This window comes from Drosophila willistoni (genome assembly GCF_018902025.1).
Source record: "Drosophila willistoni isolate 14030-0811.24 chromosome XR unlocalized genomic scaffold, UCI_dwil_1.1 Seg143, whole genome shotgun sequence".
Lineage (NCBI taxonomy): Eukaryota > Metazoa > Arthropoda > Insecta > Diptera > Drosophilidae > Drosophila > Drosophila willistoni.
This window is the reverse complement of record NW_025814056.1, coordinates 2,610,275-2,629,194: the sequence shown is the minus strand read 5'-3', so window position 1 is coordinate 2,629,194 and position 18,920 is coordinate 2,610,275. Positions and strand designations below refer to the sequence as shown.

Below are 18,920 nucleotides of genomic sequence, written 5' to 3'. Positions count from 1 at the left end.
TGGATAGAAATTCGTGTCAATATATGCCAGATGAAAATGTCAAAGTTAAAGTGATTAATGAATGGGAAAAACAAGTTGCTCTTAGTAGCTTCCAATTGGAAATTTGGGATTCAAATATGGGAGATTGCTGCAGAATCTAACAGAAGGAAGGCTCCACGACAGGGTGGACATGGCCAATCCAAGGCGTCATAATACATCAGAATCTTAAAACTTGGAAACCGCCAAAGATCGATAACGAGCTATTGCTTATTGCTTCTTCCATAAGATGGAGAGAAGGCAATACGTGACTCTAATGCGCTAAATTGTTGTCTAGCCAAAATAATTGTTTCCAATAATATATTTTGCTCCAAGCTGATGGAAATGTAAACACACTTTGTGAATTTAATATTCTCTGTTTTTTAATATTTTATTTATTTAGTTTTATATTTATTACATACATTAAGTTCTCATATATTCTGTTTGTTTAGTTTTTTTTTTTGTATTTTGTTTTATTAGTTTATATGTTGTTGTTTTTTGTTTTTTTTTTTGTTTGTTTGTATGTAATTATGTTTATAATTTCGTTTTAGATATCGTTCGTACTTAGTTTTTTTGGTTTTTTTTTGTTTTCGCTCTTCTTAATGTTCATTTATATTATCAATATATATATATATATATATATATATATATATAGATATATATGTATGTATATATATCGAGATTTTGTTTCATTGTGGGTGACATATGTTTACGTTTTCCGGGTTTTATTCATAGAGATTTTTCATGTTTTTGTTTTACTCTTGTGTGTTTCAATTAATCGTATAATTTATAGGGGGATTTCTTTACTTAAAATTACAGCCTTTATAAATAATAATTATTTACTCTTTTTGTTTGTTAAATTTAGTTTTTCGTTTTTGTTTTCGGTATTTTGTCTTCTATATGCTTTGTTTTTATTTATTTTTTTAATTTATACTTTTTATTTCGCTTGCCATTGTACTACGTATTCAATTTTTACTTCGTTTTTGGATTTCATTCATTTGCTGTGTGTCCTTTACTTTCATTATAATCATTACTATATATAAATGTATATATAGAGAGACCGGATTTCGATTAGCTTTACTTGTAATGTGGGTGGGGTTTGGGTGGCAAACACTTTTGCCGACCCGTCCTCCTAATCCTACTCACCTACCACACATATTCCGCTCTCAGCATCTTCATCTTTATCTTTTTCTTCATTTTCATCGTTTGTCTTGAATGTATTTTGTTTTTTTTTCGAATAATTTGCACACATGTATATAATATATTATGTATATATGTATGTATGTATAATATAATAGTTATCTAAATATATATTCATATCGATTTCATATATTCTATTTATGTATGTAGATATATATATGTATATATCAATATATATATACTATATATATATATATATATTTATTAATTTTATTTGACAATTTCAGTTGGGCTTAGTGTTGTCTCTGGCTTTGCTTTTTGTAGTGTAGTGTAAGTTTTTTAATTATTATTTTTTCTTTTAAGTTTTATAATTTTTTTTTTGTTTTCTTTGCACACGGAAGTTTTACACACATTTAAAAATTGTTAACAGAAGAACGAAAAAAAAGAGTAAAACTAAAAAATACACACAAAAATGGTTTGTGCATTTTTTTTAGCTTGTTTCTTTTTTATCCTTTTTTATTTTTGAATTTTTATATATATATATGTATATATAATATGATCATTTCTTTGCTTTTGCCTAACTCAATTCACATCAAAAACGTTTTTTGGTTTTTACTCGTTTGTTTTATTTTTTTGTATTCTCAAAAGAGAAAAAAATATATTAATTATTATCTGTATTATTTTTAGTTTTTATTTTTAATGTTTTTTTTTTCTTTTTTGGATTAAAAAATATTGCAGCTCAAAATTGTAATACTTTTTTGTTTAATTCTTTTTTATTTAAATTATATATGTATATATATATATATTTATTTTTTACTTTTTGTTTTCTCTATAGCATAGAACACAGTAGAGATCAGTTGAGTTTGGTTGTTGTTGTTGTTTTTGTTGTTGGTTTGTGGCTTGTGTAGACATTTCATTTATTCTCTGTTTGCTTATTACTGTTGGCTTTCTTTATACATATGTCCCCCCGATCCATTGATATTTTGTTCTTAGAAGATCAGGCTAAACTTCTCATTTACCAATTGAAGACAAAACATTTGGGATAATGGCCGAATAGAACGGAAGATCAGAAGAAAGTGTTGCAAAAGGCGTTTCGAAACGAGTGTTTGATAAATTGATAAGTTAAGGAGTGTTGAAAAATATTCAACATGTTATAACTGCCTAATAAAACGCAACTTCAGTAAGAACAAACAACTCATTTACAAAAATTAAAGTTGCCTATCCATTCTTCAATTAGTTTTAGTATTGAGAACGGTTTATCGAAGCATTTGTTTTGAAAAAAATTGAAAGTGTGTTGGAAAACACTCAATGTGGCATTTTTTCCCCAATGCTTATCAACTGAATATGAGTTTGGATGTCTGTGTTGTCATATGTCTTACGTATTTTGTTGACTCTACTTTATGCTGCATCAGTATATATATATATATATGTATATACATATATATACATGTGTATGTATAGTTATGCATTTATGTATGTATATATATAAATTGTCTGCTAGAAATGTTTTTTTTCGTTTTACGGAAGAATTTGGATACATTTTTTGTTATATTTTTTTTTTGTGTTTTGCTTTTAGTTTTGTATTTCTTTTGGTTTTTGAGTTTAGCTAAAAGTACACGTAGGTATAATTTGTCTAGAGTTTGTTTTCGTTTTTTGTTGCTTGCTAATTGTTACTATTTAGTGTAATTTTCTTTCATTTGATTCTGTGTGTATGTGTGTGTTTGTATGTGATTTTCAAATATATTCTTTTGTTTTTGTTTTTGTAGCACATTTAGTTTTGGGCGCTTTAATTGGCTTAACATAGGTGTATTCGGTATCATTTTGTGTCTTTGGTTTTTTAATTTTATTTTTTGCTCTCAATATGTATTTTGTATCTTTGTAGTTTGTGACATCTGACATCTTGCAACACTCCCGGCGAGCGAAGAATCGCCTATGTCTTATTTGATTTTGTATTTTTGTTTGTGCAACATTCGCTTGCATTAAATTTACTTAATTCTTCTACTTTCTGTTTTTCATTATTTTGCATTTTTTTTGTTTTTTGTTTTCTTCTACGTTTTACACACATTTTGCAACAGAATTTCGGCATTTCAGATGGAGGGTTGGGTGGGTGGTTGTTTGGTTAGTTGTCTCTTTGGTAGGGGACATGGGGATCAGTTGGGGTGAAATGAGGTGCGGGTGTGGGTGTGGATGCGGGTTAATGGTTAAATAGTTTTGTCAGCAGAAGGCAAAAAAACGAAATTCTGCGCAAATATTTGTTTAAAAAATCTCACAACAAAGAATAAAAAACATTTCGAAAAACATTTTTTTTGTCACAATAAATTCTTGTTCTTTTAAAGTTTTGTTTTACATTTCCGTTTTACCTTTGATTTTTTGTTTGGGTCTAAGTGTTTGTGTGTACGTGTGTGTGTGTGAGTATAAGTGTTAGTGTGCATGTATGTGTCTTGATTCGTTTCTCAGTGACGGCGACTAAAAATACTTAACAATTTCGTTTACATGAAACCATTTTAGCTACAATTTAACACACATACAATACAATATGTTTTTTGTTTTTGGTTTTTGTATATAAATATTATTAAATACATTTTTTTGGTTTTCTCTATTTTTTTTGTGTTCAACATTTTTGCGTATCTATCGACAAAATCCGCCTTTTGCTCTTTTGCTCCTTTGCCTACTCCTACTGCTACTTCTCCAGCTGCTACTCGTTGATTTTGTTTACTTTTATCATATGCATTTGCTTTCATATGTTTCACCATTTGCCATATGTTTCTCGTTCTAGAAGTTCTTAAAACACAATTTAAAAAACGCTTTCATTTGCTGACAACAACAGTGGATCCAAAAGAGATATATACTTGTATATATAATGTTTGTATATATCGCATTTTGTATATGTTTCTAGGTATAATTAAAAAAATCGCAAATGATATTTGTGTCTGAGTGTGTGTGTGTGTGTGTGTGAGTAGGAATGGGTGGGGATGGTGGTGGGGTGTTCTTTTTCTTTTGGGGGGAAGGGATGTCTATTGATTCTCTTTCTTTTATTTATCAAAGACTAAATTTGTTAAATATTTCTAAGTTATCCATACACATATCGGGCAATGCACCTCGGTTTATTATATAATGCACCAATGTGTGTGAGTGTGTGTGGGTGTTTATATGTTTTTTTTTTTGTTTTTTTTTTGTTAAATCTAAATAGAGTTCGTTGCACGCTTATTGTATTTTTGGGTCTTCCCATCATCTTCATTCCATTATCCTTTTGTTTTTTGCCTTATTTGCCAATGTATTCAACCAAATTCGAATTCCTCCTATACCCTTGTTGACTGAATCTTTTCTCTATTTTTTCGATGATGATCGTTCGATCATTCTTTGATCAACTAAGAAATGTAATTAATGTCGATGCCCATCAACTGCCTAACAAAGGTATAAATCGGTTTTCCGACACATATATATTTTCTAAGGAGTTTATCAATGCAGTTCTTAGTTTTTTTTTTCTTTTTTTTCATCACATTTTCTTGTGGATATTTTTCGTTTTAATTATTTTTGATGGATCATCCTCTAGGTATTTATATTTATATTTATATATATATATATAATATGTATATATATATATATATTAGGCTAATTTGCTGCGCCATAGTTGCTAATAAATTATATAATATTTGTCTTTTTTTGTTTTGTTTTTTATATATATATTAGAGTACAATATATCATAAAAATAAAAATAACACTGTATATTTTGTTATTTACCATTACCTTTATCGTTAATCCATGTTTTTTTTTTACATTTTTTTTTTGTATTTTCATTTAGTTTGTTCATTTCGTATTTTGTTTTTTGTTTTATGTTTTGTATTCTTTAATTGTAAATATAAATACACGTATAAGATATATATATATATATATATATATGTGTATCTCAGGTTCTTTTATTAAATACAATATATAATATAACCATATACAAAAAGCGCTCCAAAACCAGATCAAAATTTTAGGACTTTATTTAAGGATATAGGAGAGGATGCGACTTGTCCTGCGCTGCTAATTAATCTTAGGTCCTGCACCTTTTGATCCATATATCCTGTCACCATTCTACATTATGGTGTGTGTGTGTGTGTGTGTATGTGTGTGTGTGCCGTGCATTTGTGAAAATTCGTAAGCAGTTAATACACTTTTTCTCATATTTGTTTTTGTTTTTTAAGCGTCAGTCTTGTGTAAATTAAATTTTTACTTCAAAAAACATTCTTTTACGCACACACACACACACACACACACACACACACATACACACACATTTTACGAATAGTGTTGTCCATTTATGCAGCCTGGTTTTGCATCCTTCGCTGGGCGTTGAATTCCTTTCCATTTCCTTGCATCCTGCTGCTGCACGCTTTCTCCTCTTTTTCGTTCATTTTGTTTTTATATAAAAATTTGCGGCTGCTTGCACATTTTACATTTACAATTATATTTAATAAAATATGTATATATATATGTATATACATATATTATATATGTATATATAAGGTTTATTCAATTCACACGTAGATGTTTGGTTTAAAAAAATGCATTTTCTTAGTAAAAATGTTCTTGCTGCCTCATTTATTTATCCGTGTAATATATATATATATATATATATACGTATATATATATACATGTATAATGCAATATAAATATTTTCTTTGTTAGACGCCATTGAGAGATATTGTTCTTGTACATTAATATTGTATTTAATGGTATATATATATTCGATATACGCGATATATATTTATATGTATGTATGTATGTGTGTGGCATCCTTTAAGAGCCTGATACTGGACATTGTGCCACCTTTTCTCTTCGTACCATGACTAAGACAGAGGAGGGCAAGGGTGCAGACAGGTGGCACACGGCGTCTGGAATATAGACAGCTGCCTCATCGGAGTCCACTAATTTAAATTTGGGAAATCCCTGCTGCCACTCCTCCCCCTCAATTCCCTTTTTGCAGGCCTCTCTATCCACTTTGTATTTATGCATTTCTATTAATTATATATATTATGCTTTTTGTTGTTTTGTGTGGACATATGGGAAGATTAAAGTTAAGAGTTACGATTTCGAGAGTTGGAAGAGTTTTAGCAAAACAAATTATAATTGAACTACACACCATTAAGAGTTAAGAGATATTAAGAGTTGTAGTTTTAGTTTGTTTTTAGTTTAGTTGTTGTTGTCTTTGTTGTTGCTGTAGTTGCCTAGCTACGAGACATTCGCCTATGTAAGTACTTTTTGTCCATTCAATTAATTAGAGCTAATTTGACACAACCGTTTATAATTCAAATATTTTTATGGTTATCATATGCCACTTTGTTCTTGATTTTTTGTTTTGTTTTTGTTTTTTATATAATTTTTGCTACTAAAAGATTCGTTGCATTTTGCATTTGCTTGTGCATCCTGAAGGTATGCTATACATTTTACTCTCTTGGCTCAGTGCCTCCATCTGTGTGTCGGTGTGCGGGTGTGTGTGTTTGTAAGAAAAATAAATAATACGCCATGTTGTTTGGTTTCGGGCTTTTTTCATTTCCTTTTTTATAATTACAATTTATAATCGTTTTTTGTTTTTTTTTTGTTTATCAAATTAACTTAAATTTTGACTACTAAAAAATACAAAATAATATAAAAATGCAAAATTTAGAAAAAATAGGTATAAAGATGAAATATGTAAATCGGAACACCTATATATAATATATAAAAATATATATATATACAGATGATACACAGGTTGGATTGTAGCCCGAAACACTGAAGATTATTTGTTGTTCCTTGGTGGTGGAAGAGGTGGGGGGCAGAGCCTGAGGCCTGACGATATGATGGGTTCTAATTGTTGCAGGAACTTGCAGCTCCTCGATTATGGGGAACGGGATAATTATTTGGTTGATATTTGAGAAATGTTGCCCCTACCACACTTGGCATGTGAAAGTATTGAAAGTTGAATCCAGTTTATATGAATGTTTAGTCCGGCAATGCAAATCCACGACTTGTATGAAATGTTCTCAATCTTGAGTGGTTGATGATTAACCATTTTTTTTTGCTCCTTCCTCGTTTTCATTTTGTTGTGAATATGTATATGTATGTGTCTGTGTATAAACGGTAACGGCGCTTTAATAAACAAAACAAACAAAAAACTAATTAAAACGCCATGAAACAAAACAGAACAGAACAAAAACAAGAAAAACATCATTTAACAAGAACTCTATGATAGATGAGTGTATAGGCATTGGGAGGGGGGGAGGTACATGGGGAACGAATGTGTGGAGAAACAGAAAGGTAGAACTACTTGTAATCTTCATGGCATGACATCTTTATCGTTGTTTGCGTATTCTGTAGTTACATCTAGGAGGTAGTGTGAGTGTATATACGTGTGTGTGTGTGAGCTATGTGTTGTGTGTGCTTTCATTCCTTCTGCATACGTAGAGGATATGCCAGCAAATTAGTATGGTTCTTTTTTTTTGACTATATTCCCGTTTTCCGTTTAATTGAAGTTTCTGCTTGTTGAAGATTTGCATTTTCCATTGGATTCATTTAACGTCACCGATGATGCCACAAATATTCAAGTATATCCCCCCCACACACAGTTCATGTGTAAGTGTCCTAGTTAGTTGCGCTCTTTTTCTCCCATTTTTTGTTTTTTGTTGTTTTCCATTTTTTTTTATTCATTTTGCTTTATTCATTTTGCTGCTTTTTTTTTGGTTGTTTCAGTTGGTTTCTTGCTACTGTTGCTGTGAGTGGATTTGAAAGTGGATTGTAGCTTGAGTTTTACATATCTGAGAGAAGGAACAAAAAAAGGGAAAGTAGAGACAGAGGTTAAAGTAAGTAAAAGAACAAATATGGAGGCACAAATTAAAAGAAATCTCATTAATTTGGAAAAAAAGAAACAAAATAATCAAAATAAAATAATTTGCATTTTTTTTTTGTAGTGTTTCTTTCTGTATTGCATTTTGCTAAAAATTATTAAGTAGCTGTTGCTTTATTAATTGTTATAATTATTGCTATGTAGGCTTCTTAATTTTGTTTTTTTAGTTTGTTTTTTCTTCTCGTTTTTCTTAATCATTTTTGTTGTTTTTTTTTAAGTTAAATAGTTTATGCTTATTGTGATGATCATGTATGTATAATAGGTGTGTTTGTGTGTGTGTGTGAGAAACTTATACAAAAATTAGGCTCTTGTTTAAGTAAATACACATTTATGTATGTATCTAGAGTGTATGTGTATGCATGTATGTGTGTGTGTGTGTGTGTGTGTGTGGGTGTGTGTGAATAAAAATTATTCATTATTTAATTGTCGTTTAGGTAGGTAGGTACTTAAGTCTAAGAACATCGTTTTTTTGTGCTCTTCGAGTTGAGCTGCATTTGCTTTTTATCTTTCATTATCAGTTGTTTGTTAAAATATAATATATATGTATATGTATATATATATATATATATACCCCCACACACACACAAATGCATGTACATGTATGTGTTATATAGGTATACGTATATATTATATACTTTGCGCTATATGATATATAATTTGTTCATTTATCGTTTATTATTTTCTGTTTTTGTTATCTTCATTTCACACTTTGACTAATTTCATATATATATTTTGTTTTTTGTTTGTTTTGTTTTGTATGTATATTGTAATATAAATATTCACTATATAATTTATATAAACTAAATAGATATTTTACGATGGGACAATCTGCACTTTGCTCTCTTCTATTCATCATTGCTTTTTTTTATCTGTATTCTCTCTACTCTACACTCCTCTGCTTCCTGCTTCCTGTTTTATCCTTTAACGACCGAAAATGTTCACCGGAAAAACTGAAGCATTATACAATTTTAACAACTCCCTCTTTATCTTTAAGTCTTTTCCAAAACAGTTTTCTTTTTTTCCTTTCCTTTTATATTCTTCGTTTACTTAGCTTTTTTGCACTTAGTATTTATTTTGTTTAATATTTTTTTTTTTTTTTGTTTCTTTTGTTGGTTTGTCAGCAATTCATTCTCATTTAATAATCATTTAATATAATATAATTAATTTGTGTTTTTTTTTTTAATTATGCGCTTTTCCGTTTACTTGTTTTAAATGTATATATAATTTAATATTAGGTGTGTGTGTTTTTATAACCTAAACAATTTATTTATGAATTTTTTGCGTTTTTGTTTGTTTTTCAAAATATCACGTATATACTTAAGTTATGCCTTGGATTTAATTAGTTGTTTTTTTTTTCATTTATATTATAAGTCTGCGGAAGATACATAAGGTTGCTGGGCTGGCAGATACGAAAGAGAGAGGGAGAGAGAGTGAGAGGGGAGAGAGAGATAGAGAGCGCAACTAATATTAAAACAAAATTAATGATTGTAAATTGACTTGAGGCATTTCTACTGCCATACAAAGTAATTTCAAAATTCTCCTCATCTCCTCCGAATAGAATGGAGCATAAGGATTGAATCACTCATACGACATGTAGTCTTTGTCGTTAAATAATAAGTCCCAATATTAATAGTTTGCAAATTATATCTCTCTTTCCCTCTAAGGGGCGTGGGGGGTTTGGGGGCGGGTCTTTTAACAAACTTTTTAGTTTTTAACTAGAGCTTTTTTAGTTTGCCTTATTAAGTGTTTTATTGCTTTCCTTTGCATTTCATATCGTTTCATTTTCAACAAAGAGTTCTGAGTATATTGGGATCATCATTATCATTATCATTATAATTATCATCGTCATTATTATCAACTCATCTTCCCATCTCTCTCTAATTATTGTTACAATTCGATTTTAAAAAATGTTTACGTTTTGGTTTTACTTTTCCACACATTTAACTATTTAACAATTTAGTAGAAAAATTTGTCAACAAGTAGGTTGGTTTGTGTTTTTTTTTTTCTTTAGTTTTTTTTATATGATGAAGAATTTTTAGTTGTATCTTATTTTTTTTTTGGGATGTGATTTGCGGCGGCAGCTGAGCGACTTATTCATTTTCTTTTCATTTTTTTGCAGGTATTTTTGAAACCTCTGGGTTTTTTTTTTCATTTTTCTTATTTAAACGTTTTTTTTAATGTATGTGTGTGTGTGTGTTGATGTTTTTTATTATCGGCAAATCATTTTTGAATAAGGCAAATATATATACAATATAAAATTGCACGTATATGTAAATATTTATGTCAAATTTTGTCATTTGTTGTTGGTTTTCGTTTTGTTTGTTTTTTTTCCTCTTTTTTCAGCCAAATTATGCACCAATTTTGAATGTGGTTGAAAGCGCCACAAATAACTTGCTGCCCCCGCAAATCTGTAATCATTTTAGGTTAACACATTTAATATATATTTATCTATTTTGCATTCTCTTATTTTTCACGCATTTTGCTTTTGTTTTTGTTTTCTTTTTTTGGTATTTTGATTAGTTTGATCATCTTCATCATCATCATCATCATAACAAATAGATTTAACGAAAACTTAAAAAAGAATTTATTTTGATAGAACAAAAAAAAAGGGAAATCGGGTCATACATATGTCTGCCTGAATTTGTTTTTATTCTTTTTCATCCGCTAAAAATTGAAATTTTTTTTTCTCATTTGGAAATTTATTGAATTCTCGGTGAGGTGAAAAGGTGTAACTAAAAATCCATAGCGGAAAAAAACACATTACTCGATGATGCTAAAAAAAAACAATTTAAGTTTACAATTTTGCATTCGTTTTGCGCGCCAACATTGTTTTTTTTTCAACTTTTTTTTGTAATTATTTTATTTTTAATATTAATTATTATTTAATATTATTTAGCTATATTCTTGTGTAACACACACATCTATGAGTGTCTATGTATTGCTTTAGTTTTAGTTTTTTTTCTTTTTGTTTTTAATAGTCTCTTTATATATATTTCTATATACTATAATGTGTATATGTATACTTTCTTTTTTTTTTTGTATTTTTTCAGTTTTTGCTAGCATATTTTGAATATTTTATTGTTTGTTCTTTTTGTTTAATTTTTGTTTAGTTCTTATGATTTCTCATTTCTGCCTTTACACTAAAATTTCGTTTCACATTTTCTTAATGTTTTTTGTTTAACTTATATAGTGTTTAGTTCCAGATCGAAGATTGATCAAAGAGTGATAAGGAGAGAATCTTTCTCTCTCTCTCTCTTGTCACTTTTTGTTTAATTTTCGATTTCTAGCTTGCTCTTTGTGCTTGCCTTTTGCTGTATGGGTGTGTGTACGACGAGTGTGTGTGTGTGTGTGTGTGTGTGTCAGTTACATTTATGCTTCGTATGTGTGTGTTTATATGTATATATATGTATGTATATAATGTATATAAATTAATTTATGCATAATTTTATGTCTTTAATCTTCGTTTGCTGCCCGTTTTCGTTTGCTTAGCTACCATATTAGTATGTATGTTTCAGTTATTTTCTATATATATATACGCACACACATACACACAAGTTGTATCTGCATTTGATGTGTGGGTGTGCTGCCTTTGCGTGTGTGTATATATATATTATTCTCACATATTTATTTATATGTATGTATATGTATATAATATAGGTTTTTTTTTTATAATGTTGTATTGTATGTATGTTTTAATTGTTTTATATCTCCCCTTTACACGTCCCTGCCTACGCACACATACACATCTCTCTTTTTGTCGTGTAACTATCGTCAACTTTGTCAACTTGAATACACTCTCAGATCTTTCTGCTGCTGTTCTAACCACTAATTGCACATTATAAATGTTATATCCACTCAGAAATTCTATAACCACATCTCGCACACACTCACTCACTCACCCACACACATACACACTTACACACACCCACACATTTAACATAAGCAGCTTACTTTACAACGTTTGTGCCTCCCTCCAGCCTCTCCGGTCTTTGCCCCCCCCCCTGCAAAATGTGCGTCTGTGTGTCCTTGCAGTCCTTTTTCATGTTTTGTTTGTAAATCCCTTTTTCGTGTTGCATATTTTGCAATGTTTTAAATTCTATTCTACATTATTTTTTTCGTTTGTTGCTTTTATTGTTTTTGGTGAAGTTGTTGCTGTTGTTGTTGTAGTTGGTAGTTGTTCTTGTGGTTGTTGTAGTAGCATCTCTTTTTCCTGTCTCTTACTTTCTTTTTTTATTTTCTCTCTCTCCTCTCTCTTTCACTCTCACTGTCTGTCTGTATCCTCAAAGTTAACATGGATAAATTCCTATAAAATAATATTGAAAATTTATTTCATAGGCAATTTTATAATAAGTATTAGGAAAAAGAGGAGTTTCGGTATAAATTTTGCATGTATATATACATATATACAACTACATAAAGCGCCGCTACTACACATACATACAATAATTGTTACTATTTACACACACAGCAAAAGCAAAAAAAAAAAAGAAAATAAAGTTAAAACTCTGACCAAGAAGCTCCGCCAAGCATTACAAAACTAAAATGCAGCGAATGCAACCATCTATTCGATACATAAATTGAAAGCCTTTAAAATATGGAGAAACAAACAGTGAGTTGTCGCACCAATTTCGGTATACCATGCACCTAACATCAAATTCGCCCTTCTGGCTTACTTAGTGAAAACCTAAGATATTGCTTTTTCGATTTTTATGAGATTTATCGTGCCGTTAGATATGGATACTAAACATTAGTATCCCAAATTTAAAACACTGCGGTGGAATGCTGCACGAAAAAAATATTGGCGGACAATATGAGATGGCTGATGGTTAATACCAATGTAATGAAATTGGACCGGAAGAAAATATTTTTATCCAGAAGGAGTTGATTCCTTCACTATGAATATTAATAACCTTTTAGCCTTTCTATATGCGCGTTCCATAATAGCAACAAATTGCACCTTAGACTAGATATAGTTGCATTCTCTCTGCCGAAAGAAGAAGTACAAAAAAAAAATGTGCATGAAGAGTTCGGCCAGCGACAACATGATCGAAATATAGGACCTACGAGTGTGTGTGTGTGTGTGTGTTTGTGTGAGGTGGGCTTTAGTTTGGGTAGAGCACGACTGAATGGCATTCAATTGATTATGTATGTGTGTGCGTGTGTGTGTGATTAACTAAAAATTATTATCTACATACACACCTAATTGTTAAACGTTTAAATGACAAAAAAAAAGTGTTTTTTTTCTTCAATTAAATTAAATAATCAACTAAATTATAAACTAGAAAGTGCGCGTTGCTATTGCTGCTGCTGTTGTTCTTGTTGCTGCTGATGTTTGATGTTGTTGTTGCTGCTGTTACACAGGACGTAGTGAGAGTTGTAGTAGTTGTTGTTGTTGTTGTTGTTGTTGTAGTGATTGCTGAGGGCGATAGTGTTGCTGTTGTTGTTGTAGTTGTAGATGTTGTTCTAGTTGTTGCTGTTGTTGGAGTTGAAGATGCATCTGCAGCACTTGCTGTTGTTGCAGTTGTTCTTGTTGTTGTTGGTTGTTCGTATTATTGGGTTGATTGTTGTTGTTGTTGGTTGGTTTATTCAGTGGGCAGCTCTCAACGAAAAAATAATTGGCGTCTACGAAAATTTGTTTACGTATTTTAACCTTTTTTTTGTTTAGGTTTTTTTTTTTTTTTGGTTTTTGTGCAGCCAAGACAAAAAATGAAAGAAAGAAAAGAAAGAAAAAACAAAGCAAATTCGAATATATATATATATATATATAAATGCAGATATATCTATATGTGTGTACACACTACCAATACCAATACAATTATGAATAAATAAAAATAGGTACGAAACCAAAGAAAAACACGACTTTATATTTTCTTCTCCCTTTTTAGCTCTCTTTTTTGACTTACCTTGATAATTCTGAGGCCAAATGGTGGGAACATTCTGAGATGAGAAAAGAAAAGAGAAGAGTATATTGGTTAAGTAGGTTTAGGTTAAGGTGGTCGCTTGTTGTGGGATCGTAAGGGGGATGGGGAGTGACTGGTTGGTTGTACTTACCATTGGCACACTGTAGTACTGATAGAATGGCTGATATTGCATGGCTGAAGGTGGGTAGATGGCTGGTACACCAGCGGCTGTAAAGTCAGTAACTAGGTTTTGGTTAATTGTTCCACAAAATAGTTGTTGGTTGGTTGGTTGGTTGGTTGGTTTGTTGTTTTTGTAGATAGATACAGATGGTTGTTGTTGGTGGTGGTGGTGTTGAGATTGGTGTGTATAAAAAGAAAAATAAAAATAAACAAAATAAAAGCAAAGCCATCAAAAAAAAAATTACTCAATTGATATGAAATTAATGAATTGTTGAAATAAATTGGGCTTCTTTCTTTATATACACACACCTGGTCACAAAATTAGGTGGCGTATTAGTTTTCATTAATTTGGAATACCCTCTACAATTGGTTTTAATTGTAAGCATTTAAGACAAAAACACTATCTGGCTTTGCGAATGCTTCTCATGGGTATAGGTCCGAATCGGCATAATGAATAGATTTCTATATGTATATAATAGAAAAAGTTATGCCACCTTATGCGAATCAAAATATGCCAGTTATTTGGACAATGACCAAACAAATCACCTCCAGACCAACAAAATTTCAGTTTTCGAGTGGCCTACTCAATCCTCAGACCTTAATCCAATTAAAGCGAGGATGAGAAAATACTGTTTTAGATCCAGTTCATGGAAAAATATTTGAAAAAATTTGTGAAATATCTCACACCAACGAAAATCTAAAAATCCCTAGAGAATAATGGTGAATATATTGGATATTAATCCACTTTAATAAGTGAATAAAATATCAAAGAAGCTAACTTCGGCAATGCCGAAGTTTATATACCCTTAAAATTTGTTGAAATTTCTTTCCCTGCAACTCAATTTATCAATACACAAACAAAACAATTTTACTCTTTTACACTTTTACTTCTTCCATCATTTCCTAAGCAAAGCACGTCACGCATACACATACAGTTTATGTAGCGTTGCGTCTGTGTGCATGTGATCTGTTGATTTAATGATGACGTAGTAGGCAGCAAGCAGCGCTGCCGGCAGCATTTGACCCAATTTATATTGACTGTAACTTGAGTTCTATTTATCCGATCAGATTCAAATTTTGGGATCTGAGGTTTTATATCCAATAGTATCATATTGGTAAATTTCATGGGGATGCTCCAATTTTAATGAAAATGTTTCTTCTAGAACTATATGATAGTGGTCCGATCCTGATGATTTTTATACTTTATCTTACCCGAGTTATAAGTAGCTCAAACCCCAAGTTTCATCCTAATAGCTCTTAAGATGACTGAGTACAACGCATACGCACCGACGGACGGACGGACAGACGGACATGGTCATATTGACTCAGTTTCTCATGCTAATTAAGAGTATATATATTTTATGGGGTCGGAAACGTCTCCTTCTGTGCGTTACAAACATCTGACCAATTTTATAATACCCTCTGCAAGGGTATAAAAATATCTCTGTTGAAAATTCTTGAATTTATAAAGTTGTCCAATTTCTAAATTACTCTAGGTATTCCAAATCAATGAAATATAAATACATACAAAACTAATGTACATCCCGATTTTATTTTACAGGTGTGTATTATTGCTGATTGTTTTTGTGTGTACACTCACCTGGCGGATAAACTGCAGCCGCAAACTGATCCATAGGTATATTACTAATGGGTGCCGGTGGCGTGGTGGTATAATAGACAGCTCCATTGGTGGCCACAATCGATTGCAATGGATTTGGCTAAAACAAATCAAAAGAAATATATGTATTACTTAAACAAAAACAAAAAATAATATACTAATTACTCACCTGCTTCTTGATGGCCGGCGCAATGTTCAATTTGCGATCACGTAGGACAACACACTCGCCCTATATATAGTATGTATGTGTCACATGGGGATAGAGAGAAATATAGAGAAGTAGACAGACACATAGTGTGAGAGAGAAAGAGAAAAACGAGAGAGAGAGAGAGAGAAAAAAATAGATAAAACTGTATTAGCATAAGGTTATAGCAATTTTCATACACAAGCCGAACGAAATTCAAAGTCAAAATCGAACGCAGCAGCATCAAAAAAGTTCTCAAAAAAGTTAATAATAAAAAAAAAGTTATATATGTATATATTTTAAAATTAATGCGCAACGCTTTTGGTTTTTTCTTTATATTATTTCATTATACCCTTGCGGTGTAAGTTTTTTTTTCAAATTTATATACACAAAGTTGTTAAAGTAGTTGGCCGATCGGATAACTAGTACAGAAATCGACCGATTTATAGCTTGTTTAACGATTTTTTTGCTCGGACGTTCTAAAACAAATTTAGAGATATATCTTGCAAGGATATAAATAACTTCGGTTTAACGAAGTTGACTTTTTTCTCTATATTTATTGTTGTAACGGCACGGGGCTAGGAGAGAGAGAGAGAGAGAGAGAAAACACGTGCCAAGGCAAAATACCATTACCAAATTATACATATATACGGGTGTTTTTGTGTGCGTGTGTAGGTGGGTGCAAATATGCGAGTGTGTGTAAAATCAGGTATTACTTTTTTTTTGGCTCGCGTTACACACAAAACTCCAACTTTGATTAAAAACTCATTTTAATCAAACAAAAAAAAAGCTTTAAGTTAGATAAGCAAAACTTAAAAACGCAAGAAAAAAAGAATGAAAAACTAAACCGAAATAAAAAAAATTTCTAAATACAGAAAATCAAGAAAAATTACATTTTGTTTTAGCCAAATACAGAAGATCAGCTGGAGCATCAGCAGTTTCTTAATGTTCCTTAATTTTATATCAGATGCCATCACATCAGATTAAATATTCTGTTTTTAGTTGAAGAAATTTCATTAAATATGCATTTGCTTTGTGCTCTCTCCTTCTCTCTCTCTCTCTCATTGATAACTGACCATCTCCCACCGACCTCTAGCTAGGCAGCATTAACTAACTAGATATAAGTACAAGTGTACAACTAACTAACAAGGCAAGCAAGAAGAACTCCCCTCTAAGCTGAAAGTCGACGAAGACGACTCTTAAGACCCGTTCGCTCCAGTTTGTCTTTAATTGCCAATTAGTCTCGTCTGATACCCTTGTGATTTGACCGACCGACTGACAGTCCGGCCCGATTGTCTGTCCTTCCGAGCGGACACTGTCCATCCTGCCTGCCCTGCCATCTCTTTCTACCACTTCTATATTGAAACAGAGATAAGCTTAAAGTTGGAGGAGTCTGGTGGTTAGAAAAATTTTTGGCCATTAACCTAAGCAAATGTTTGCAGGCCAGGCGCTTTCTCTCTCATAAGGAAAAATTGAATATAACAAAACCTGAAGAAGGAAAACCGCGTGTATGCGCGCCTATCCATCCCTTTGACCGCCGTTGGGTAAATATGCTTGCCTCTTTTTTTATGTCATACCCTGGAGCAGTTGGTGGAGGTGGAGGTGGAGGAGCCCGAGCAGCTGGCACACAACAAAGCGACATGACAAAAGGAACCGTAAGTAAACTAAAAGAAAGAAAAAGCTAGCCACTTCTTCATCTTCAGCTTCCTCTTGGTCTACTTGTCTTGACTGAATTTAATTAAGAACCCTTTTTTGGTTGGCCTGGCTTTTACCCTGAGCCTGAGCTAGAGCCAGAGAGCCAGAGCTGGGCAGGAGATGTTGCCCAAGTGGAATGGGTGGCTCTTTTGTTTCGAGCAAACACTCACACACACACACACCCACACCCACACAGACATACACAAAGAGGACAACAAAAACGTGGCCTGGGCACTCTAAAATAATTTATAATGTAAGAGAGAAAGATGAAACACATTCGTACACACATACACATTTGTATTATGCGTGTGCTATAAAGAGGATTACAATTTTATGCTGGAGACAATTTTATTTTATATTTTTTCATTCTGTAAACTAGCTCCTTCATTTATAATGGTTGGTCTTTTAACTAAAGAGGATGAGAGTGACAAGGATTAGTGGGCCATTAAGTAACTATATACACACACTCACTCACATGTGTAATTATGATGGTGAAAACTAGAACTAAATTCTATAGTCATTATAAATAAATATATTTTACATACAATTTGAAACCTAATCTAATCTAATCATAGGAATCTCCTAATTGGATGATAATCGGTCGCCTTGGATATCGCTTGCATGATTTTGACCCCTACTGTTCATATTTTAATCAGGATCAAGACACCATTTGCTCATATGTATATGAAAATATACTCTGCTAAGCTATTCAAATTAGTCTAATGGGTTAAATGCGACACGAAAAAAAGGAACACACAAAACAATAAGACAAAGTAAAAAAGGAAAATCCAACAAAATGTGAAACTTTGATAAATGAAATTTAATTAGTGTAATGTGTGTTGTATTTGCATTTTATGTGAGTGTCCCTGTCATACTGTCTGTGTGTGTGTGTGTGTGTGTGTGTGTCTGTGTATGTATGTATAAATATATATATATGTATCTCGGAGGGTAAATGTGTGGAGATATGTGTAAATTAAAACTTCGTTAAACGTTGCCACGGATGTAAACCCATTGTTGGTGGTGATGCTGCTGCTGCTGCTGCTGCTTTTGCTTGGTCTCTCTCTCTTCTTTGTGAAAGTTCCTCCTACCCAACCCCCTTTACCTCCCCATACCATCTGCAATTTGTTGTTGCTGTTGTTGTTCAGCTTGTTTTTCCTGCAGGCATTGTTGGTCCTTCTGCTGCTGCTGCTGGATTTCAACTCAAAAGTAGATGGCTCACTCTTTTCAAGCTCTTTTCATATACACAAGGACACTTGTGTCGCAGCAGCAGCAGCAGCAACAACAACAATGCATATTAACAACAAGCACAAAGTTTTT

The 18,920-nt window shown here is 31.8% G+C and overlaps 1 protein-coding gene across 4 annotated transcripts in view; it reads right to left on the bottom strand.

Moving 5' to 3' along the window:
- Positions 1–7,453: 7,453 nt before the first annotated feature.
- Positions 7,454–18,920, bottom strand: part of LOC6646449 (protein boule) — a 35,177-nt gene continuing 23,710 nt past the window's right edge. The window contains exons 4-8 of one of the 4 annotated variants that reach the window (XM_015177584.3): positions 15,894–15,953; positions 15,707–15,824; positions 14,078–14,169; positions 13,930–13,963; positions 7,454–7,937 (exon numbers count right to left, since the gene is read on the bottom strand). In XM_015177584.3, coding sequence (XP_015033070.1) covers positions 7,930–7,937; positions 13,930–13,963; positions 14,078–14,169; positions 15,707–15,824; positions 15,894–15,953 — 312 coding nt within the window. In that variant the 3' untranslated portion in view covers positions 7,454–7,929. Of the gene's footprint in view, positions 7,938–12,291; positions 12,330–13,461; positions 13,677–13,929; positions 13,964–14,077; positions 14,170–15,706; positions 15,825–15,893; positions 15,954–18,920 lie in introns of those variants that run through there. The other 3 variants (XM_015177587.3, XM_002069117.4, XM_015177585.3) reach the window with 3 other exon arrangements.